General features: G+C 39.8%; 1 protein-coding gene across 3 annotated transcripts; it reads right to left on the bottom strand.

Moving 5' to 3' along the window:
- Positions 1-214: 214 nt before the first annotated feature.
- On the bottom strand, positions 215-13,332 carry agbl5 (AGBL carboxypeptidase 5). Of its 3 annotated transcripts, XM_068343241.1 has the most exons (18): positions 13,251-13,301; positions 11,960-11,998; positions 11,722-11,887; positions 11,425-11,596; positions 11,167-11,333; positions 9,637-9,814; positions 9,336-9,514; positions 7,796-8,321; positions 7,499-7,668; positions 7,100-7,235; positions 6,548-6,765; positions 6,242-6,444; positions 5,566-5,742; positions 2,793-2,935; positions 2,628-2,680; positions 2,218-2,411; positions 1,452-1,582; positions 215-1,363 (listed from the first exon to the last, which is right to left on the bottom strand). In XM_068343241.1, exons 4-18 carry the CDS (start codon positions 11,533-11,535, stop codon positions 1,298-1,300), a joined length of 2,652 nt encoding a protein of 883 aa, XP_068199342.1. In that variant the 5' UTR covers positions 11,536-11,596; positions 11,722-11,887; positions 11,960-11,998; positions 13,251-13,301; the 3' UTR covers positions 215-1,297. The 3 variants fall into 3 exon arrangements, with proteins under 3 accessions (XP_068199342.1, XP_068199340.1, XP_068199341.1); XM_068343239.1 differs by having other exon boundaries at positions 11,722-11,998; positions 13,251-13,332; XM_068343240.1 differs by lacking the exon at positions 5,566-5,742 and having other exon boundaries at positions 11,722-11,998; positions 13,251-13,332.
- Between the last annotated feature and the right edge of the window lie 11,945 nt (positions 13,333-25,277).

Genomic DNA, 25,277 nt, shown 5'->3' with positions numbered 1-25,277 from the left:
CGGTCCCAAATTGACCGTAGGAGTGAGTGTGTGTGTGTGTGAATGATTGTTTGTTTCTATGTGGCTCCGCGGTGCACTGGCGTCGTGCCCGGAGTGTCCCCCGCCTCACGCCCTGAGACTGCCGGGATAGGCGCCGGCTCCCCCGCGGCCTGCATTTGCGGATTAAGCGGGTTAGAAGATGAATGAATGAATGAATGCAGACAGTAAGAAAACACGCCTTTTTGAAATTTATTTATACCTCAAGTTCCAACAATATTATACCAGTCATATATAAAATAATTGGTTTGGTAAAAGTCATTGGGTTGAAAAATTATCACATAAAACTCCTATAACAATTTTTTTTACATAAATTGACGAGGAAAATGTGTAATTCAGACATAGTACATATTATCAATTCCTTTAGCCATTTTTGGGACTTTTTTCTTACACCATGTTTGGTTACTTTTTCAAAATTTGCTTCACTCTTGACTACAGAAAAACATCCTCACTGTAGCTATTCCCTAAATTTCAAATAACTCCATATGTTACCCCCAAAGCTAATCGGTACCTTGGAAAATTTTTTGCTACATTTGACTTTTCAATAATAGCATTGTCATTGTTCTTAACAAGTAGCTGGGCCTTCCAAGTATAAATATTCATCTTATGGGTCACACACGTAAGTTATCAGTCTGATAATTATAAAAATCTACAGTGGTGATTATGTAATTGTGTTTTAATAGTGAACTTATCATTTTCACAAACTGGTGTAAATGGGTGTACTATTCCTATTTTAGGCATCATATACAAGGAATATCTGGAATGATTACATTAAAATACACAACAGCTTCACTCAAATTTCCCTGGAAATATGGAGGTTATAAAGGTGGTGCTGTGGCTTCCAGCCAATGAGAAGCAAGCATTTCATAGTGACTAAAAATACTAGTGCAAACAGTATTGGTCAGAATAAATTTTCCATTAAAGCGGGTTAAAGAATAAATATAAGAAAAATTTGTAAGGTGAAAAGTCAAGAACTAGAGTGAACTGTTCACAAATAGTTGGTCTTACTCACCCACTGCTCTAGTTTAATTAAGCAAGGCACTTAATGCCCACTAGCTCCATTATAGCTGCTCATTATTGTAGAAAAGCACATGTTTAACAGCATTAGTTGAAGACACCATACATCTACACAATCTAAAATGATGAGAATTTTATTGCACATAAGTTCTGTGGAGTTTCCCAATGAAATGCGCTCAATCACAGTTAACGCTCACACGAGTGCCGTACTGTATTTTCTCTTCCAGACAGTTCTTAGACTTCTCTACACAGGGTCACTGTCACACATGTTCACAGTCTCAGGCAGAGGCATCGCCGGCATTTCCTCGACCTTTGAAGACAACATCATATAACCTTGTCAGATATGAAGAAAGACATTCTCTATACATACATCTGACTGCATTTGTGTGTGTATCAACCTGTGGTAGTGTTTCATCTATCTTGTGCGTTTCTACATCAGTATTTCCTTTGTAGCTGACTCTTCTGTCTGTGTTCTTCTTCATCAGTGCTTTAGATGTCAACTGTATGGCACCTTCTTTCCTTGATACACCTGTGCAGTGATTTTAAAAGAAAATTAAATACTAGTGAGTTAGTACAGTTTACTAACTGGAAAGAGAAAATCCAAAATTGTCCCACAACTCTTGGAAACAACAAAGTAAAATATCCAAATAAGTTGCAAACATTTGGAAATTTGGGACAGTTTTGAAATCAATTGAAATATCTGGAAATAGTGTAGACCTATGAATAACTCAAAATCACGAGAAAATCAGTGGGCATCTCCCTTTATGCTAATCACAACTTAAAGTACAGCAACATATGCACAAGCTTGTCTACATCTAATCCAATCCAATCCAACTTCATTTGTTAAGCACTTTACAACAACCACAGTCGACCAAAGTGCTGTACAGACGAACAAACAAAAAACATTACAGATAAAAGACAAAATGGCTCACATATTCTAAGTAAAATAAATAAATTAAAAACATAAAAATGGGTAAAAGCAAAAGCCATACAATACAATCCAAATTAGTTGAGGGTCTTAGCGCCTCAGACTAACTTGTGCTAGTCAGACTCCAGGGTGACCCATGTGACGTATGTGAAATTTCTTCATGTTTTATGATCTCTTATGTAACATAACTGCTCCATAGATATGAAAAGTGTTGCAAATATGAACCAACTTCTTGCCTGATAGTGACAGACGTCGATGGAGGCCAGGTCTCAGCAGCCTCCAGACTTTCATGGTGGCTGACATGTCCTCATCTCCAGTCGAGTCTGGGTTTACGCTGGTAGGGGATGTTTTACTGTTATGTGTAGGAGAGGTTTTGGTGAAACTCGCTCGCCGAATGGGAATACGACTCGTATGAGGCTGCAGCTCACACCTGGGCAGGCAATAAAGATATAGTTTCACCACACATCAATAAATCACACAGGGATAAGCTTCATATCCATAGTTTGCAGTGCTACATGGTGATGATAGAAGCGTAGAATATTTCCATTATAATTTTCATTGTTATTGTGTAACGCTCCTCAAGTCGATTTCATCTCATCAGTGATTTTGCGAGATTTCAAAACCCCTTAGACAAGCCTGGACTCACTTGCTAAATTTGATGGAGGAAAGGATGTGTTCAGGACCCAAGTCTTTAGCAGCCTGTGACAGATAAAGACAGTGAAGTGACTTTATAAAGTGTTTTGTGTACTACAGAAAAACTGCTAACACAGGAAAAAAAAAGAGAATTTTCTCTGATAGTCTGTCAGCTAACCTCTGTGTGTGCCTCTGTGGGGAGACGGACGACAGCAAGATTTCGGCATCCTCCCCCCACACGTGCAGGACGCATGGGGAAAGATAATCTGGAACAAGTTGCTGAACCAGGACCACCAGCCTGAAAGTCTGGGTAGCTGATGCCTGTTAACAAACGAAGGGACATAAATCACAAGAAAGACTGTTGTGCCTGTGTGTTGTGTGTCATTTCCCCCCCCCCGAAAGAAAAAAGAATTTACAGTTGACCTCTTTGTGAAGCGGATAAATAAAAACTGCACATGAACACAGCAGAGGTAAAGGAGTGTAGAGAACGTTGCTTCACAAAGGAATATTTTTTTATTCCAGAGGTTAAACAGAGAGTAAGAGACAGAAGCACATTCAAGAAGTTATTAAGACATCACAGACAATCATCCTCATATAGGAGGTTAGCACCACATTGAGAGAAACTGAACAATTTTCATAGAGTACAAACAAAGTGTGACGATGTATACAGGGTGTTTTTATCTAACAGTTGCTTCTGCCACTCTGGATGACCAAAAAAAAATTTAAAAAAAAGTTTTAGAAATGAAACATCTGAGAGTCAGGATGTCCAAGTGAGAAGACAGAATAAAATGACACTATACCCCTTTTATAGAGCATAGATTTTAAAAAAAAGATCAAAAATATGTCCTGCCCATTGTGTTGAACTGAGTGGGTCAAGACTCGAGACTACATTAAATACTTACATCCCCAGAACACAATGAACATTTAACCACTGAGTGTTCAAGGCCTGTGTGTTCAAAACAATCACTTAATAGTGAATAAATAATCCAGAGTTTTCCTGTTCATTGTTAATACAGTCAAATATGAAGCTGAGGTGGCAGAATTTGATTTATGCTCTTACTATAATAGATGCCAGAGGTAGGCTGTAACTACAATGTCACAATACTGGAACACAAAAGCAACACAAATAAAGGCCTGTTGTTGTTTTAAAAGAATCAAATAATGATCTGATTTTTCTTCTACTAGTAAAACTGCTCAAGTTCTACCTCTGAATCTCAAATGACCGATCAGAAAACTCAGATCATAATCAAGTTCTGGGATAACTAACAGCACACTAAGAGAATTACAGATGCTATCAGATTCCACAATCTATGTGGCGTATGTGCACACTATGACATCACTAAGATAGATTCTTGGCTCTGCTAATCACAAACTATATTAATGTTTACCCTAAACAGCCCAACACATCATTCATTCACACTAGGAACACATATTTTCTTCACCACTTTGATGAAACGGGAAATTTACTTTAGTTACACTCACACCAATTTTGAAATTTCATGAGAAAATCATAAATGATATAGCTTTTTTGGCAATCGGCTCCATAAAGCACTCAGCACACACACACACACACACACACACACACACACACACACACACACACACACACACACACACACACACACACACACGATTTCCAGTCATGATAAAACATCAGTGCAAAACAGTGTAATCATGGGCCTATCCTTTACTGAAAACTCCAGAAATGTAGACATAGCAATCAGCCTGCAACTCACTCTAATTTATATATACATATACACAGAGGACAGAGTGAAACAGAAACGTGTTGAAAAAAGACACAAAATATTCAACAGGATGGCTCTTCTAACTCTGCTAATTTATCAAAAATCAAATAATAAATTAAGTGCAACAAAGTCAAAGCAAAAGACTGTAATTCATATAACATTTCATATATTAATACTTACTGTGAATATTTATCATTTATTCTGAAATCTTAAGCAACATTGGAGATGATGAAGTTGAACAACCCTCTATTGTTGCTGAACATTTTCCGTCACTACACCGTCTGCCTTGTTCATTAAAGACCATTAGGAGGCACTACAGGCAACATTTAATTCAAGTCAGCAACCACATTTTTAGCATTTTTCTGCACACTTCAATCATAATTATTTTTTTAAACATTGCAATCTCAACTGTATTATTCATCCTAAAGCCCCAGACACACCAGACCAATGTGAAATAACTATCAGCGATGAAGGCTGGCTGTGACATCACAAATCCCATTTGATGGGGTCAAAAAGTGACAATTTCATTCATGTCTGGGTTATGCTCTTATGTTTTCAAAAAATCTATTAGAATCAATGACAAATGAGAGCTGTCTATGGACGCCTTCTTAATGCGATCAATTGATCACATTCCTCACCTTTGTTTCTCTTCACATCGTCTGATTCTTTCTAATTTAACAAAACCAATGACAGTGATTTCTCTCTGTGATGGTCCAATGCTCGATTGGCTGAAACACTGCACGAGATGAGCTGCAAAAACTACAATCACAAATGGTCTTACAGTGGCCCATGGTTTGTTGGGGCTCTAAGGTGCTTATACGGTAGATACATGTAGTTACACAGACATGTTCAGACAAAAATATCAGATCTAGCACCAATACTGTGTGAGACGCACACAAACACTCACAAAGTCCAGATCAACTAGTGCTTAGGAAGTGTTTTGAGCTATGTGAAGAGCCAGGCAGGTTTATCTCTGCTTGTCTGGAACTCCACTCATTACACACTCTCAGTCCACCCACACACACCCACACCCAAGCTCCCACAGAGGTTAGATTCAGTTCTGCGTGGGCCCGGTTGAAGTGTTGGTGGATGATGGTAGACCTTGAAGGAGCATGGGACTCAATTTGGAGAGGAGCCTGGGCCGGGGCAGAACCTGCAGGGAGGGGAGCAGGGTGGAGAGGCTGGGGGGCTGGAGGGAGTACAGACCTGTCATACTGACGGAAGCCGGGAGGGGACAGGAGCCTGCCGCGCACACTGAAGAAGACGAGGAGGAGGAGGAGGAAGGGGGTGAGAGTGGGGGGCAGGAGGGTGTGTGGCTGTTGCTGGGAGACCGTAGGATGGAGCGGTGATGGTGGGGGTGTCTCTTCTCTTGAGGCTTATGGTCTACAGAGAGGGAGACAGATACATGCAGGGGTTGTGTGCTACTACAAACACAAAGAGGCTAACTGCTGAAAGTGTCCTTAACAAAAACCTCATGGTGGGACAAGATGTTCAGACATGCTCACGAAGAAAAACCTCCAGATTATAAATATTCAAAAATGATGTTTTAAGTGTTTTTTGACCCTGAGTCAAAGCATGCATACCCATTAGCAGACAGTAGACTCATGCTCAGGTCATGCAGGGGTCATGCAGACATCCATGACTTGGATGTTTCTCTTGATACCCAATTTACAATGTCAGTACAAAAAGCCTGTCCACGGAGTCAACACAACGGCCACCTACGAGTCTTTCTTAAAAAAACAAATTCAGCAGGAAGAGAGGATGGGTTCAAGAAAGAAAGAACCAGATGACAGCAAACAAAAAGAGGAGCTGGTACACCCACAGGAAGGTGGCAGAAAATGCCAGCCAGCATCACAAGCAGATGGTTGAGAGGTCAGCTTACCCCTGACTGGCCCGAGTGTCTTGTTGCCTCCGCGTCCACTGGTGTGTGTGTTGCTGTGATGGTTGTGAGTTCGAGGTGGGGGGCAGCCAAAAGTGAAACTTGGAGAACTGTGCATCTTTGGGGAGGGTGTCTGGCTGCTGCTGCTTTGGCTGTTGCAGCGAACGCGTCTGAAGGTGTTCTCCGACGCTGAGCTGGACAGACAGCTGCTCGGAAATCACAACACACTCAGAAACGATGATCCAAGTTTCCACGTGTCAAAAAATGAAAGGATAGTGACACATATTGTATTTTTAGGTTTAAACTCACGTGTTGAAGCTCTTCGGTGGTGAAGCCTTGCTGCCATTGTGGTGGATTCTAGGTGGAGGATGAGCATGGACGTGTGCATTCAGGCCTTTGGTATTGCGGACGTGCTTGAGAATCCACGCTCGAAGGTTTGTCAGGCAGCTGTGCTCAGAGAGCACCAGCCGTGACCAGGGGTTACACTCGGCCATATCCAGGGCTGATATTGCCACGGCACGGCCCACCTGATACACAATATGTAAACTGACTTCAGACTGTCCATATAAATGTTAAGTTAGTTTTGCAGTTATTAAATAGGACGAGCAATAACCGGGATGATGGACTGGATTGTTATTGGTTTTATTTCTGCTTCAAATGACCAGAGTGGGTGGGTGATGAAGTTACAGTATTTAATTTATTTTCTCATTAATATGAGAACTACTTGCAAAAAAGACTCACACTCAGATGAACACTCCCAGAGTAAAAGGATTACTTTCGTGGACTAGAAACCTATAATTCATGGGAATGCAAAAACTATATGAATACTATACTTACAGAAAACCACTGTTGTTTTCCTACCTGCTCAAATATTTCAGGAGTGTATTTTGGAGGGAACGATGGAGGCGGAGGAGGGGTTGCTCGGCCGTTGTCATGACAAGCAGGCGGGATAGTGTTCATGATTTTTCCTGTGTTGTAGTTGCACTCCAAAGTGTAGCTGGTGGGGACCAAACAACAGGAACATACAAAGAAAAAAAAAAGTGTGTATTGGGGTCACGTCAGATTGTTATATTTAATATAGAGCCTGAAGTTACGACAGCAGCTTGTTTTTTTTAGTGTTTCTTCGTGAAGTCTCTGAAATATAAGCAAATTGCCTTAAATGATTTCTTTCCTCATCCCATTTTCTTCAACTCTCCAGAATAACAACAACAAAAAAAAAGACAAAAAAGTAACTCTTATATAACGCCATTAAAATCTCACCTGTGCAGCAGCCCGATGGCTTTGTGAACAGCCACTCGCCCACTGCCTTCTTTAGACTGCCCGTCTCTCTTGTCTCGTGCATACATATTCTTCTCCGAGAAATTACATCCAAGGAAATCAAAGTGTGCGGAGTTCACAGCGATCAGTCTCGGATAAAGCATGTTCTCCACCTGCAGATGGAGGATGCAGGAGCTTAGATGCATATCACACAAACTCTGACTATGATAGCCATTAAGTAATTCATTAATTTATTGCATTACAAAAATACACTGAAGAGGGGACAAATAGAAATGTCACCTGCTGTCCCTCCTCAGGAAGGTTATTTCCATACATGAAGCAACCCCGTTTAGAGGCATGGCCATGCAGGTCCACATAATAAGCGACACCTCCCTCCTGAGGAGGAATGAATTCCTGCTCCTCCACCTGTGGTGCGGTTACCTCTACAGGAGGAGGAGCAACAGTTTCCGAGGAGCTTGTGATGTCAGTGTCGCTCTTCTCCATCTCTGTGTTGACCCAAAGGTTCTCCTCCATCACCATTGGAACTTCTGGCAAACAAGGGTTTGCTGCCTTCTCTGCATTTCGTTGGTTCAAGCTGACTTCAAGTGCGGTAAAGGGAGGTGGTTGGTGCTGATTGGCCGGTTTGATGTTAAGGGGAGCAGTGTGTGTCGGAGGGGCGTTACAGTGCGTGTTGGACTGAGACCTGTGTAAGCGGTTGTGTGTGTGATGGTAAAGCAACAATGTTTTGGCTGCATAGATAGAAGGGTGCAGCTCTGGGCTAGGGTTCAGGTATTGTCTGTTCAGGTTGACGCCCCTGGAATCCGTCCTACAGAAAAGACACAAAAAACAGATGTTTAACACAGTGATTCAAGTTCAACCTTTGGCTGCTGACAGTCATGATGTGACTTACAACCTGGATCTTTAAGCCTCTGCATAACCAGCACTCCCTTCACATGCACACAGAGCTGCACAGTGGTGTTCCACATTGCAATACACAAACCAAATATTGGTTTCCAAAGGAAGGAATTCAGAAACTCTCACACTGTGAGAAGGAACTGTTTGTTGCCTCGCACATGCAAAAAACCCAATATTTCATTTTAGAATTAAATAAGAAATTATGTTTCCAAACTAAGTTTGCTATAGGGAAGAAATGTACTCATAAATGCTTTTTGTGCATCTGAAATTGACCCTATAACTTGAAAACGTACTGAACAAAGTTAGAGAGGAATAAAAAGTCTTTTGGATTAATTCTTAACTACTAGTTAAGTACTTAATTTTAGCCCCATTACAGACTGAGACAAATTCATAGCATAACAAAAACACATCTCCGTATCAATAAAATGCTACTACACTTTTTTATATAGTCACCAGAGATAGGTCTGTTTATTCATTCATCTCACCTGGATGACAGTCAAATGTTATGGTTGACATGAGCATAAAGGGTATAAGATATAAAGGGTAAAGTTTGTTGGAGACAAAGAGTTTGATTTGGAAGATGACCACGCTTCAGGCATGTCATGAAACATATGTTTCCATGAAAACAACACAAAATAAAGTTGCAAAATATCATGTGGTACAACTACTTATCGTGGTTAATATATGTGTAAAACTTTGTGAACATAGCATTTATAGTTTAGGAGATTGCGAGTGGACAGGATTATAAAATGCTGACAATAAGTGAAGTGATTCTTTGAATGGAAACTACCAGTATCCTTCAGAAAATCTATCATGTTTTCAAAAAATATTTAGTACGATAAAACATAATATCATATTAAGGATGTATCATTGTTTCCAACACTGCTGTAATAGTTTACACTGTTGTTACACATGCAGTTCTTGCCTGTAGTGCCCACGAATGACACCATCTGGGTTGAGCATGGGGATGAGCTTGAACACAAACATTTTCCGTAGTGCGTGAGCACGAGGGTCGTCTCTTCTTAGGATAAAGTTCAGGAAACCATTGAACACAAAGGATGAGGGAGTCTCCCCGGGGTGCACTCGACTGCTGAGAAAAAACACCTGAAATACATGAGTTACACATGGGCCCAGGGTCAGGTTCACTGCTGGTGTTCTCATCCATTAAGGGTATTACCTTACAGGAAAGAATACTGATTGGGTGTTCATGTGTGACTGCGTAATACCCTTTTGCCAGGGAAACGGTGTGCTCTTGGCGTGCTGGTGTCCGGAAACAGCTTAGGCAAACGGGGTTCTCTCTCCTCTTGCATCCCGCTGCAATTGGTCACAGTGAGCAGGTCCACTCTATTGCCATCGAGGGAGTTGCAGAGCAGTTCTCTGTGATAATAAATGGTGTCCGGAGCACTGCCATCAAGAGCAGGAAAGGACGGAAATCAATGGGAGACAGAAATTATACAAATTAGACAGAGATTTTTGCTGGTGCCCATTTACAAGAACAAGGGAGATGTGCAGTGTTGTGGCAACTACAGAGGAATAAAGCTGATGAGCCATACAATGAAGTTATGGGAAAGAGCAGTTGAAGCTAGACTAAGGTCAGAAGTGAACATTTGTGAGCAGCAGTATGGTTTCTTGCCAAACAAGAGTACTACAGATGCAGTATTTGCTTTGAGGATGTTGATAGAGAAGTACAGAGAAGGCCAGAGGGAGCTTCATTGTGTTTTTCTAGATCTGGAGAAAGCCGATGACAGGGTGCCCAGAGAGGAACTGTGGTATTGTATGAGGAAGTCTGGAGTGGCAGAGAAGAATGTTAGAGTGGAGTAGGACATGTATGAGGACTGTAAGACAGTGGTGAGGTGTGTGTAGGTGTGACAGAGGAGTTCAAGGTGGAGGTGGGACTGCAGGAATCTCCATGGAATCTCCATGGACTACGATTTTTGCAGATGACATTGTGATCTGTAGTGAGAGCAGGGAACAGGTGGAGGAGAAGCTAGAGAGGTGGAGGTTTGTCCTGGAAAGGAGAGGGATGAAGGTTAGTCACAGTAAGACAGAGTACATGTGTGTGAATGAGAGGGACCCAAGTGGAAGAGTGAGGTTACAGGGAGAAGAGATCAAGAAGGTGGAAGATTTTAAGTGCCTAGGGTCAACAGTCCAGAGCTATGGAGAGTGTGGAAAAGAGGTGAAGAAGTGTGTACAGGCAGAATGGAACAGGTGGAGAAAAGTGTCAGGTGTGATGTGTGATAGAAGAGTTTCAGCAAGAATGAAAGGAAAGGTGTACAAAACTGTGGTGAGACCAGCGATGTTGTTTGGTCTAGAGACAGTGTCACTGAGGAAAAGACAGGAGACAGAGCTGGAGGTAGCAGAGATGAAGATGCTGAGGTTCTCTTTGGGAGTGACCAGGAAGGATAGGATCAGGAATGAGTACATCAGAGGGACAGCACATGTTGGAGGTTTTGGAGATAAAGTCAGAGAGGCAGACTGAGATGGTTTGGACATGTCCAAAGAGAGATAGTGAATATATTGGTAGAAGGATGCTGAGTTTTGAACTGCCAGGCAGGAGGCCTAGAGGAAGACCAAAGAGGAGGTTTATGGATGTAGTGAAAGAGGACATGAAGGTAGTTGGTGTGAGAGAAGAGGATGCAGAAGACAGGGTTAGATGGAGGCAACTGGTTCGCTGTGGGCCGAAGAGAGAAGACAGAGATTTTAAAAAAACCTCTGAATGTGTGTGTGTGTGTGTGTGTTTGTGTGTTGTGCTTTACCTGCTTGGACAGAGTTGATCAGCTTTGGGGTACGTTTTGTCAAACTGCTGCAACATCTCCTGGCATTCGCTGTAAGAGAACGGGTAGCAGAAGGAGAAGTAGGTGGTTGCCCCTCGCACTTCTGACAGCCGGTGAGTGAATGAGAGGATGAACTGGTTATTGACGATCTGTAAAGTGACAGATGAAAGAAAGAAGACAGGTTATTACAATGATTACACTCACATGTCCACCCTGAAAATCTTGATGGTGTCTTTGTACCTCAGATACGGGTCTGTCCCGGACCCGTTCCCACCGGGTTTTGCCAGGTAAAGTGCGAACAAGAGGAGCCATGCCCTGGCTGTAGAGCTTCCTCTGGTTGTTCATGTTCATTACGTTGATCTTTAGTATCTTCCCAGGTGTTACACCTCTTACACTGAAGTAAAACCATGATCTGAAACACAAAAAGGTGATTTGAGATACTCTAGTAATTTAACTACTGGCAATTTTTCCAGTTTTGGTTCTGTGCAGCCATGTGACTGATATGAAATACTTGCTACAGATGCATTTATTTTATACCTGTTCCCATTCTCATGTTCTGTCCCGCCACAGTCTGGCTGTGTCCACACATTAAATTCATAGTCAGAGCTAAGGTTTGATGCTGGCGGGCCATTTCCACTCGGAACGGCATCAACAGGAGGACTGGAGCTGCCCTTTTCCACCTTCTCCACACGCGCCAGATTCCCTGAGTCAAATTTGGAGCTGAATACAATATTACCGAAGCGAGTTTCCATGGTTCTAAATAGTAGTCTCTCACTTCTTGTCCTCACAGGTTGAAGCACAGACCTCTGACAGCCTGGTGGATATCAAACAAACAGACAATAAGGTGAACATTAATTGTGAATCAAATGAGCCTGGCCATTCATGTTGCTGCACCATATTTATTTTTGACCTGCTGCGATATTCCAGAGGATCACGGAGCTACTGCCATGTTTTATTGTATGTGGGTTATCGGTATGCATGTCTTTCTTCATCTTACAAACACACTGCTAATGTTTAGCCGGAACAAAAAAATAACCCTAACGTATATTTATAAAGGATGTCACTGTGTTTTAGTAACATTTAATTTGCAGATGCATGTGCTTACAAGAGAACATTCAGGGATTGAATCTCTTTAAAGACTGCAGAATTCACAGTAATGGAATAAACATCTATTACACTGAGGTGTTGAACTTTTATTCTGTGATTTTACCATATATTTAATATACAAGGGTAGTTAAATAATTACTCTTAAACTGCAAATACAGCTTTTGGAGTTACTTGAGAAAAAAAAACCAAGCCAGACATAATCTAAACTGGTTTTATGTATGCAGCTGAAGTCACAATTCATACATTTTACAACAAGCAGACATGTGTGTTGAGACTAAAATTAAATACCAATGTCACCAATTTCCTATAATCAGCCATACCATGAAATGACATGAAAGTATTTCTTATTAATATATAGTTTCAATAACATTTCATAAAGATGCAAATGTAATTACTGTACTTGCTTAGATGCAAGTCAACACAAAACAGCGACTACGTGAGGCCGTAAAGGAAATTACAGAATTTATTCAAACAACATAACAAGCACATTCCTGTATTCACGGTACCGTTAACGCAGATAGAGTGCGTCACTGATGCTAAGCCACAATGTCTGACAACACAACTGTAGTCCTATTAGATAAATAATGGTTGCAGTGAAGCAATAACAACAGCTGACCGACACCTCCAGCACAAAGCTAAGCAGAAAAGGAGAAACACCAGCGTGTGCATTTATTACAGTTGCTTTATTTTAAAACTACTGAAATAATTTTTTTTTTTTTAAAACACTAGCTAGCTTTCACATTAGCTTGTCCTATTTGTCAGTATTGTGACGCTAGTGTTGCTCAAAGCTAAATGCTAGCGCAGGTTTCTAAGCTACCGAGGCTAACTTAGCTTCAACAGTGGCAGTCGATGCTCGAAACGAATCTTTTCGCTGAAAGCAAGGTTTTTCGTCGCTACATTCTCACACCGCCTAATCTACTTCATTGCGTATACTCGTGACAAGGAAATTTCGGTCTTACAACAGTATTTTCAATCGATGTCCATTTTTTCATCGTCCTTTTCGACCCAATTCATTCCTCTACATGCTGCGTTCACGGCGTCCTGTACAAACGAAATGCACGGAATTTCCAGTTCTGCTCGTAAACAGTCAACAAGTCGTAATTTTGTTGACGGGCAATATTCCTGCAAGAGCAAGGGGATTTAAACAACAGAGAAGTATTTTTCAGTGATAGTAGCGATAAAATAGTCCGATGACAATGAATATATTATTTATTCATGAAGAATTTAAATGCAATGCAACATTGAATACCGTTGCATGGTTGTGACACATTATAGATTCAGTATGGTTTCCTACAGTGCAAAACATAGAAATCTTATTTTATTTTATTTTTAAAACTCTTTAAAATTGACATTTCAGTTCGCATGTATCTGCAGCAGCCAACAGCTCCGTCACCTTTTGTTAGATCTATTTTTTTTCCACAGATCCACCGATCAAACACCGATTTGCCTGCATGCAGGAGAAAGAAACCCACAGACTCCGGTGATTGGGGTGCAAGGTTTGAATCAGGATGAGCAGATTTCTGGGATGATCGCTGTTCATTCAAACCCTCAGACCATCCGACAGCGGTGGACTCACGCTGTTGGAGAGTCAGGAGCAAAAAAAAGGCATCAGCTGCGCGCTCAGGCGTAGTGTTTTAAAATGCCATGGTAAAGCTCTGGTTTTATTAAATGTCAGTGAAGTTGTTGGTTTATTACTGATCGTATGGAAACAATCCATTCTTTCAGTCATAACTCTCCCACATTATTTTTTTTTTTACACAATCTCCTATATTTAAAAATAAAAAAGGAACAGCAAGTTTAGATTAAATTCAAAAACACAGCAATGAGGACGGAGCCAACAATACATTTTCCTAAAAAATGTTGATCGCAACATGCTTCACTGTCAGGAGTCTTATAAGGGAGACTCAAATTAAAATAAATTCATGCAGTACACACACACGCACACGCACACGCGCACACACACACACACACACCATTGTCTCATTTTATGTATTTTTGCCACGACTCTTTATTTTAATCGTCTCACATGCAGGCTGCAGACTAATGGAAGAGTTCCTCTGTCTTCACACCTTCTGAGAACCATCAAGCTGCACTCAACAGGCACTCAAAACGTGGGTGGAACATACACAACTATTTAAGTTCAAGTTAATTGCTGAACACTTTCAACAGGAGGATGATTATTGCAGACTTGTCCCTGTGGCTGCAGCAGTGTTAGGGCAGTTTACCACTTATCAGATGGTTGGTTACAGTCCCTGTAGTCTACATGTCAAAGCTTCCTTAGGCTTGACACTGAAACCCTAACTGCTCCCAGCGGCTGTTCCATTTATGCGTGAACAATTGTGTGAATGGTTACTGCTCCTAATGAGTAGGTTGCAGATTTTCTTCGGGTTGATTAAGTGAATTTATATGTACACACATATGCTGTATATAAATATACACCCAACACTGTAATTTAAATATATGTAAATGACAGTAATGTGAACACTTCTTCAGCCCTTTCTAAATGATAACTACTGTCTGCGGTATGTTTAGCATTCATTATGGCATTCAGTACTGACTGTTTTGTAGAATGAAGTAAAATGTGACAAGCAACAGATTTCAGCCACTTTTTAATTCTTTCCCTAAACTGTAGTGTTTTAGTTTGTCATGCTACTATGCACATTTAATTTGCCTTGCTACCAGTAACCACAGCTTTTGAATGAATGGTGCACAGGTTTACACTGCTATGTAGCTAGTGCCTTTTTCTTACATAGATATCACTTTTTTCCAGAAGTTTATGTTGTTATTATTTTTCTTCTTAATTATTTTTTTAAACCATGTAGGAAGCATCAGTAATGGAAAATAAAACAGGTAGGTAGTCAATCTTATACACAGGTATTATTTTTTTATGTGTAGTAAATTTGCAGTGTCTACAGTACTTATGGAATTCTTTAAGGATAAACCATACGGTGAATTGTCTTCTTTCTGGTGTCCCTCTGAAATGGAAATATAAACCCTGAATTAAGTTGCTTGACTCTGAGTCATGACAACAAATGACAATGCAGCCACATAGGGATGCTTTGTAAAAGGGTCAAATGAGAATGAGAAAATATTGCACTCAGGGAGTGTCCTATATAAGTTTTCTTCAGGACAGTAGTGGCTATTTCCTTCTCATGCTTTTTTCTTCAACGTACACACAACCGATTAAATATTAGTTATATTTTTATAACCAATTTTATAAATCATGTAATTCCTGTTGTTTTAGGTTTCTTTAAATAATGCCACACTGCACTCACACATTGTGTTTTATAGTGTATGAATTGACATTTAAGTTCGTTTTGTTTTTTTAATCATTGACAATAACATTGGCCTGCTTTTGTTGCGTAAGGTTTTGTGACTGAAATGAATTTCTAAATACTTTCTGTACAAATACCAAAAAACAATTGTTACTATTATTATAGCTAATTCTATGTTGTTTTAATATGTGACTGATTATCATTATCAATATTTAATTAACAAACCAGTTTTTTAGCGAAACTCCAAAATGAAACTCAGTCTTGATAATTGGTTTATTGACAGGATATGAATCCAGACATTTATTTTGAAGTAGCCTCGGATCATCTCCTTGTATATGTATGTATTTACAGGTTTCATTGCGAGCAGTTGTTTATGTTCTGGTGCTGTAAGAGGCTGCTGTAGATTTGAATCTATTTCCCTTCATATGCCCTCTTAGACTTAAATAACTTGATCCTAAATAAGTGTGGAGTCATTTCTATAACATTTCTTATATTGTTCTGTTGAAATAAATATGCAATGTGCTCTAAACATTTAGACTGAACCTCTTCATAATCTTTTTTCTTATAACGATTATGTAGGTTGATGAAGAATTGATAAAACAGCTTATGACGAGGATTATGTGTTGTTATAATTTACTGATAAATACTCGCACCTTCATCTTCATTACAGGGTAACATAGATGTTTTCTGCTAATATAAATTAATTATGTTTAACGTTCATAATGATGTAATGAAGACCATCTCATTGGCCTTCTTTAAATGCTCTTACCTCTATGAATATTGATTAATGTAGTTAGATTCCAGCCTGAATATGAAGGCACGGCGCTGTGAAATTGTTCTGTCTCATACGTGCTAAGGCATTACATTCAGCTACAGGGCAGCAGCATCTTGAATGGTGAGCACACAGAGCAAAGAAGATGAGATGCCACATAGAAATAAAACTGGAGCGAATGTAGACATTTTTGTACACAATCTTTTATCTGTGGGTGAGAATACTTATTATTAATGCCTGCAGTTCTCTTTGAGGGAAAGAAACAGTTTTAATGATTTATTTCCAACAGCTGTAGGGCTTTCCTCTCTCTGAAAACTACATTTAGTTCACTTTGCCAGGCCTGGTGGAATAAAAAAAAATGAGACTCCTGGTAAGGAATCTGGAAAGAAATGTATGCATTTTCCCCACAAAATCTACAGTTTTTCTTACAAACACATGGTCTTTTTTATTTTAATTACAGTTGTTCATTTCCAGTATGTTACCCTTTTGAATTAGCTCATTCTTTGTCTTGAATTGAATATCTTACTGCGTATTTGTGTTCAGTGTGCAGTAAAAGATTTTCAAGCTTGATATTTTGGTGATTAGATGTGTTTCACTTTACTCAATCTATTTCTGTAGGTTTGCTGTTACAGTCTTGACTTGGCAGAGCTCTGACTGTGAATCTGATTCAACCAGCTGGGGTATTCAAAGTAAAGATACATGTAAAATCATTCTATATCAGTTAAAATAGCTTCTGAAAGGATTCAAATGTCTTAAACATTAGTTTTGTAATTTTAAAGGAATTGTTCCACATTTTGAGAAATAGAAGATAAATACCACTAAAGTTCTGATGAGTACCATATATTTGTTTTCCCTTTACAAAATCCAATGCATAAAAAATGAATTGAAATGTATTTTATTATAATGTGTTGCACTGTGAGTGTGGTGCAGTTACTTCCTGGTGTTTCAGTGAGTGTTTGAAGATATCATGGCAATGTCAGGAGTCCAAGTAGTTGCTGATCACCAAAAATCAGTCCCATAACCTCCAGAAAAAAAGACGAGAGATTTGTACACCACTGTTTTTACATAGATTGATCATTTGGACATTTGTCCAATCATTTTGCGGTCTTTGTACAAAGCTAAGCTAATCAGCTTCTGAGTTGCTTCATGTTTATTGCACACATTCGGTATTGATCTTCCCATCTAAGTCTACAAAGAAAGTCAGCATATTTTCAATTTGTGGTGGGATGTAAATCAAAATGAATTGGACCAAACAAGCTTTTGCTTGTTCTGAAATCTGAAATCAATGTCTGGAACAAAAGACTCATTTGTCCAAGGATCCACATCAAGGAGACAAACTCATTCCTCCTTGCTTCCATAAAAAGAGTCTTCTCAAGTTAAAAGATGATGAAGAACAAACTCTAATGATGAAGACACCTGTGCTGTGAAGGGTCCTTAGCAGGTGTGTTCAGAAAGAACACCACTCCTGATGCCTGAAAAAATGCAACTTGACTTACAATATCTAATGATGTCTCTATTATGTTATTATAATAAACTGAACCCAAACTGATCAAAAGATGTTGGCACTCTGTTCTTGAACCCACCCACTGCTGAGCTGTCGGGTTTGTCTCCCAGGCCTCGACAAAGCTGGCCATAGTTATAAAATGTGCAAATGAAAAACATCTGAAGAACTGCATTGACTTAAGAATAGAAACGTGAGACTTCCCTCCAGCTGCACAGATGTTTTCACTTCCCCATCATTTTGACAGAAATCCTCACAAACAGCATTCATGTTGAGATTCAGAGAAGGCCTGTGGTGAAGCGGACTGATGAAGCTGGACAAATGTCACTTCTTTTCACCACAAGAGGGCAATGAAGCTATTCTGCTGGCCTCTCTCTTATACACAGCAAGCCACTTGGCACCAGACATACAGTTCAAAGAGACACTAGTCACTTACTGAAGGTAAAACCTGATGCACGGTTAAGAAAGCGTCTTTAAATTCAGTTAAATTTTTATTAACAGCATTTTTTGTGTGACAAAAATGAAATTTTTTTTCATTTCATTGCCGATTTTCCGACTACATAACACCTGTGATATGCTGATTATTATTTTTTGAGACTGATCTATCATGTTGTGGGTTTTTTTTTTCATGTCATGTTGTTTGATCACTTTTCTGGAAATGCTCTACCCAGAAAACAATGTTTTGTCAGCTGACCTATGCAATCTCCTTGCAAAGTGTTGCTTTTAAATCACACGCTGTCTTTGATTACTTGTAATTAATGACAGGGAGAAACAAACATCCCTCATTTTTGAATAGTAATTGTTTTGGAGTCTTTGTGGATGGAGACAACAATATCAGGGCTTTCGAAATGCAAACATTACTTAATCTCACACCATTAAAAACACACACTCTGCCAGATATAACTCTTGTATTGCGCTCGGATTTACATCATACAGTTCTCCAAAGCATAATATGCTAATAAAATCCTTAGAGGAAAATATAACAGAATACTACATTGCCTTATAAGGTTGTTTCATATTTTGACAAGATTTCCACTCACTTCATTGGCTTTGTGATTTTTATCTCCACCAAATGCAACATTTCTTACATTTAGTGATCCCATGTTGGAAATTCATGGACAGTACTCACCGATTAATTACATGAAATGGACATAAGACTTCATCAGTGTGTCTCAGCTATCAGTTTTCTGATGAAACTGATCATGGAAGATGGTTTCTGAGGACTGCAGGGAACACAGGAATTAGATAGATGGCTGTTCGGTTCTTGAACTTTGGAGCGCTCGTCTATTGTACAGCTTAAAAGGTATGAAAAATAAGACAAGACCTTTACCCCTGATGGATTCTGGAACCTCAATTATATGACCTGTAATCATTCACAGATACTCTGAGCTGGAGGACTACTCAAAAAGACTTGAGATTTGGTTTTTAAAAATACCCACCCAGCTTTTTTTCCTTCTTTTTATTGTTTTTTTGTTGAAATGCAGTACGTATCATTAGTTGGGGGATTTGTGCCAGATACTCAGCCATAGGGAGCAGACTCATAACATGGCCTAGTTAAAGGTTTTCTGTTGTTTGCATCCCAATCCGGTCAAAATTTCCCAAGATGTAGCTTGTAAGAGTGTGTATGTTGTTGCTTAGGAACAGTTTTTCCTGTTCCCCCAGTAGGTGGTCGTTTTATGAATATCATTATTTATCAATTCAGGGGAGGGGAGACATCTTTATCCCTTGCAGACCATATTTATCACTGTTCCCTCCTAAATTTGGAAGATGTGTCTGTACTAACTGGTTTTTGACCTTCATATATTTACTCATAGCTGAAGTTTTGATATGAAGTTGCTGGCATGAAAGATTAACTGTATGAATAGAAAAAAACTTTAAAATGCTTATCTAATTATCAAGCACTTCCTTTTTTTCTCACACAGCCTTAACAGGGTATTTACATTTGTCTCTAATTAATCATGGACAGCATTAGGACTTCATCCAGAGGTGTATCCACAGGAGGTCCAGTCCACGGTATGGGTCTCCCCTGTAGTTGTGGCCCCTTTTTCTCCCACCGAGTGCACTCTGTGTGGGGCAGAGGCTCAGGGCATGGCCCCCTGTTTTCCTGCTGGGTCTCCATCTGCTGTTGAGGTGGTTAGGTCTCCGGATTGATGGCAAGACAATGCATTTATGACATGTGTCGCAATGAGTGACAGAGGGTCTTGTCCCAACTGGGCCTCCAGACAACCATGGATCCCACATTTGTAGTCGGCGCAATGCCAACGCTAATGGGAAGAGTGAATCTCCTGCTGTGGAGGGGGACTTGTAGTTTACAGCTGGCTGGTAATTCAGGACAAGTAGAAAATCTCTCCAGCTCCTGTCTTAGGACTCTTCAGTGACACATTAGCGAGCTTTACATTAGATAGCTAAGTCTGAATAAACAATAATATGTTGTAAAAACTTGTGCAGCATCCAGAGAAGGTGTCTTGTGAACTAACGTGTGATTTGTACATGAGTCTTTATGCCAGTGAGATTTTATGAAGCCTTCCAAACTGGTCTCTGAAGTTCTTCAGTTGACCCAGCAGCATTCTTTACACATGCCTGTCAACATGCCGTTTCTTTTCACTTTGGTGGGTCCAAGTTAAAAAGAAATTGCTCCCTTCATCTCCCACTCTTTTCCTCGTTGCCCAAACTAAGAAGATAAAAGCTGGAGTTTCACATCTGATAAACTGCAACAATGCTACTGTACCTTCAAAGGAAAAGATGCCACATTGTGAGATGACAGGGTGTATATATGAAAGTGTTGTCTCCTTCCTGGGAGAGATTAGAGAAGGCTCAGTAGATTGTACCATTCTGTTACTTTGAGTGATCTGACCAGCATGGTTGCGGAGAGTCATGGTGGACAGACGTATATACTCTACCGAAGAATGTCTACAGCTGTCAGATCATGGATAATCAACATGGATAATAACAACAACAACAACAACAACAATAATAATAATAACAATGAAAATGATAATGATAATAATAATAATAATAGTAATAATAATAATAGTAATAATAATAATAATTATTATTATTATTATTATTGATACGTATATATTATTATATACGTATCAAAGTTTCCATTGTGCATTGATTAAACATTGTCAATATTCTGTTGTGGTGATGTAGTTGAGCTGGTCAGATTGAAGATCGAGAGGGATGGGAAGAGATGTCTTCCTCTCTGATAAAACACTTTAAATAAAGCTTCAAAAATATATTTTCCCCCTCAGGCTTTGAAAAAGGTTTGCCAGATTTATAGAGCTACTAATACTCGGTGATGTCAAAGTAATTCAGTTGTTTGGGAGTCATTCAAAACACCAATACCTCATCATGACAAAAAGCAACAAGATCTACATAAAAAACAACACATGGAAAAACCTGAACAGCATTTTCTTGTAGTAATCTTATATTGAAACTTAATTAGTCCCTTCCTGTATTTTCCCTAGGGTTCACCGAGTCCTAGTCTTTAAAAAAGAAGCATCTACGGTATAGTGTTATGTGGAAGCAAGATGGTGCCTCAACAGTGATTCTCTCTCACAGGACGTTCAGGAAGGTGTAAGAGAACCTGATCTGAATGTCAATCTGTCAATATTGACAACTGCAGCCTATCAAGAGATCCACAGTGGAGGAGAACAAACAGATACACTGAAAACTGTTTGCGAGTAACCAAACAAAATTCCAGTGTGAGGTGTGAAATGAAAATATTAGCTCAGCGATTCCAACGGTTAAATGAAGGCTATAAATTGTTAGTGTGACCAATATCTGATAATTTCGTCACAATGACTCTGTTATAAATTTGTTTGTTAGAATAAGAAAACTTTGAGTAATTGAGTCTATTACTTTCTGTTTGATGTTGTTAGCTAACTACCTCACAAACATGGTCACCGCATTAAAAACAAACATACCTAAGTTAGCAGAGGACCCAAATGAAGCCAAATTCTGCTCCCAAATGTGTGAGGAGATGTTATGCCCAGAGCAGAGCAGCGAACCTTTTGAAATGCTCCCAATTTAAAATCAACCCAAAGGATGTAACTGAGGCCTACGGACACCATAAGCACAACATGGATGAGCACCTGTTCTGTGGATGGCACCCTGCCACTGCTCTCTGTCTGCCTGCTGTGGATGCCAAGTACCCACTGATGAGGAATTAGAAAGTCATTAAGGAACACAAATAGCAGGATGGCACAGTCGCAACCAACTCAAGACTTAATATGTCTTCATATATAAATTTGTGGAGGCAAAAGTAACTTTTTGTAAATGCTTGAGAACGGTCATATTCCAAATTCACATTCATGCTTGATGTAAGACATTGATTTTATTAGATCACACCCTGGAGCATTGCTCTTCTGTGCAAATCAAGATGTAATACGCAGCAAAGGAAAAAGTTTTTTTAAAGGTCAGCTTGAACTGGTCACAACAGATTCACTCAAAGAATTTTCATGGCAGGATAGTTCTCCAGTGCCCATTAATTTCCAAAGATAGCCAGTACTGATAGCCGCATGAAAACTGCTTAATGCTCACAGATGATGGTTACTCCACTCCACTACATATCTGCAGGATCTCACATGAAAGGCACTCAGGGCCTGAAGCAAGGAAGAAGCAACAGATAAAGTCATCTCCCATGACAATGCTTGCGCGATGATATTTAGCAGATATTATCTGTGCCCTGTTCACCATCTTATTTTAGTATGTTCATATTGCTAATTAGCCCGCAATATTCAGCATATTTCTTTTCCTCGGAATTTCAACAAAAAACAAGTAGAGGACTGATTGTAATTTTGACCTGGTTATTGAACTAGATGAAAAGTAAGAGAAGTGTCAAAGTGACCAACAAAAAAAAATTATAAAAGAAAAAAATCTATGGCTATCAATCCAGTAGTCAATACACACGCACAGCTCTGCACACAACATACTACATTTTCATAACTTAGTATCGTGTAAAACACCTTTCTGTAAGTTGTTGAGGTACTAAAAACCACAAGCCACTTCATTTTATGGCATTAGATTCTTCTTTTTTGTTTTTATTTTCATGTCTGATATACAATTGATTCTATGTTTGTACAAGATAAAATAAAATTTGTTCCAAATTGCTCATAGGAGTGAGTGTGTTCGTGCGTGTTTGTCTGAGTGTCCGTGTGGCTCTGTGGTGCACTGGCATCGCGCCTGGGATTTCCCCCGCCTCACGCCCTAAGACAGCTGGGATAGGATCCAGCTCCCTGTGACCCGCTACAGCAGATGAAGCGGTAGACGATGAATGAATAAATTTAGCCCCATTCAGTCCCATTCATTGAGGAACACGTCAGGAATACCCTCTTGGTGAATTGTATCCAGTTTGATCCATCCACCCGTCCATCCATCCATCCATTTTCTTGTAGGTGATCATCTCATTTACAGCTGCTTATCTGCCTTGCAGGTCACAGGTCTGCTGGAGCCTATCCCAGCTGGCTATGGATGAAAGGCGGGGTACATCCTCGACAAGATGCCATCTCATCGTTGGGCCACATGAAAGACAAAAAACACACACGTTCACACCTGCAGATGATTTGGAGTGATCAGTTCACCCAAATCACATGGTTTTCAAGGGGAGAGGAAGCTGACGAATCTGGAGCGAACCCACGCATAAAAACACCACTCAGAAAGGAATCAAACCCAGAAGCTCTTTTGCTCTAAAGCGACACTGCCACTGTGCTGTCGGGCCATATCAAGTTTCAGTACAAAGAAATCAAAAAGGAGTGAACAGGTTTCACGTAGAAAGAATGTGAAAGAATGTTTTCTTCTTTATCTTGAAATGCATGTACGATGTGTAGATGTATTTCTTCTTCTATGAGCTAGCTGCTAACTGCTACTACCTAGTTTATAAATCTTAAAAAATTATTACCCTATCCTGTTTTACCGCCTTGTGTTTATACAGACGTCAATTGCTTCATTTTGCTACTAGTGCTTTAATAGCCTGTTGGTCACAGCAGACATCATATCCTGTCATGGAAGGATGAGTACAAATAAACAATCACATTAAAGTGGCTCAATACCATAAAGGTGAGCTAGATCCAGCGTCCTGGCACTTGGTATGCTGATGTTCATTGGCATGACATATTGGGACACTTGCAATTATTAAAGAAATTTGTTTCACATGTGCCTTTCCTTCTATGACAAGTTATGACTCTGGTATCCCCATTGTCACTCTCTTAGCATGGCTAAAAAAATAATGCTTTCAGTTCTTTAATATGATCAATTTCAGTTTGGTATAGATATGACTTGCCTCACTTGGGTGGAAAATGTATTGCTGTTTCCCAGGTGCCATCTGTCTGGTGCTCACTGGCCACATTATCCTCGTATAAGTGCTTGTGGTACCTAATTAAAGGCTTCAAATGAAGTTGCAAATTAAGATTTTCAGTTGTCTCCACAGCTGGCAAGGCTGGCAGCTCTGACTTTCCAGGGGTTCAACTGAAGGGCACTGAGGCCTCGGGTTCACAATGACGGGTTTGCAACTTCTCAGAAGTTTTGCCCGGAGCTGAATTGTTCTGTACATATAGTAGCATGATTAGACAGACAACTGTAGATTGTTGTTGGGAATGAAGAATGAAAGGGGCAAAAAAGAACCGGATATGATTTCAGATCAAATTTGGAAATTGGAAGTTGTCATGCTTTCCCTGGGCCCTACACTTTCCCTGCGTGACATTTTTAAATCCATATTTTTCGGCATATTATCCGCCTCACGAGTGGCTTCTTCAAATAAGAATCAAAGCATCTAGTCTTGAGTTGATAGTTTGATGACGCTTCTAGAAGGCAGTTCATCAACATTAAGTTAGTTATATATAATCATATTATGCACAAATACAGTGTCAATGCTAAGAATTAACACTGTCTGCATATGTGGGTGATCAATAGATCAGTGGTGGCATCAGTGATTCATGTGTCCAGTAACTCTGGCAGTCTGTCTGATTACCGCATGATGAATGTCTGTTTCAGTGACTCCTTTAAATGTATCAAGTGCATTAAAGCCTGGAAATCAGTGCTTGAGAGGTCAAGGAACATAAGAATCTGACAGATATCATGAACGCAGCTATAACTCCTTCCTTTTACACTCAAAATTGGAGCCATAATGCATTGTACTTTGCAAGTTACCTCAAGGCTCACTACTTGTCTGAGTCATTGACACACCGGTGACTCTGACTGCACAGTCAATTACCCATCTACCTTTCATGGACCAGGAGTAGGAGACAGGGAATGAGTTCATCCATGCATTCAACCTATGCCAGCCATGCCTCCACCAGAGGTGAAAATGCATATGCAGACAGAAGAGACAAGAGGATATTGGGTTAGTTTTTTTTCTTCTATGTGGAGAATAAAGGTTAATAACAGTCCTTTCCTGTGTCATATTTGACATGACCAGTCATCGCAGTAATTACAATCA

Source organism: Antennarius striatus, chromosome 19, assembly GCF_040054535.1.
Source record: "Antennarius striatus isolate MH-2024 chromosome 19, ASM4005453v1, whole genome shotgun sequence".
In the NCBI taxonomy this organism is placed as follows: Eukaryota; Metazoa; Chordata; class Actinopteri; order Lophiiformes; family Antennariidae; genus Antennarius; species Antennarius striatus.
The sequence above is the reverse complement of the archived record's forward strand: the minus strand, read 5'-3'. Positions and strand labels throughout refer to the sequence as shown.

Bases quoted from the DNA above. Each gene is read 5' to 3' on its own strand.
- agbl5 (XM_068343239.1), bottom strand. From the start codon at position 11,936: ATGGAAACTCGCTTCGGTAATATTGTATTCAGCTCCAAATTTGACTCA. The intron at 9,815-11,166 runs GTAAAGCACAAC...TCTTGATGGCAG, and splicing joins GATCAACTCTGTCCAAGCAG to TGCTCCGGACACCATTTATT. The intron at 1,364-1,451 runs GTTGATACACAC...TTGTCTTCAAAG, and splicing joins TAGATGAAACACTACCACAG to GTCGAGGAAATGCCGGCGAT.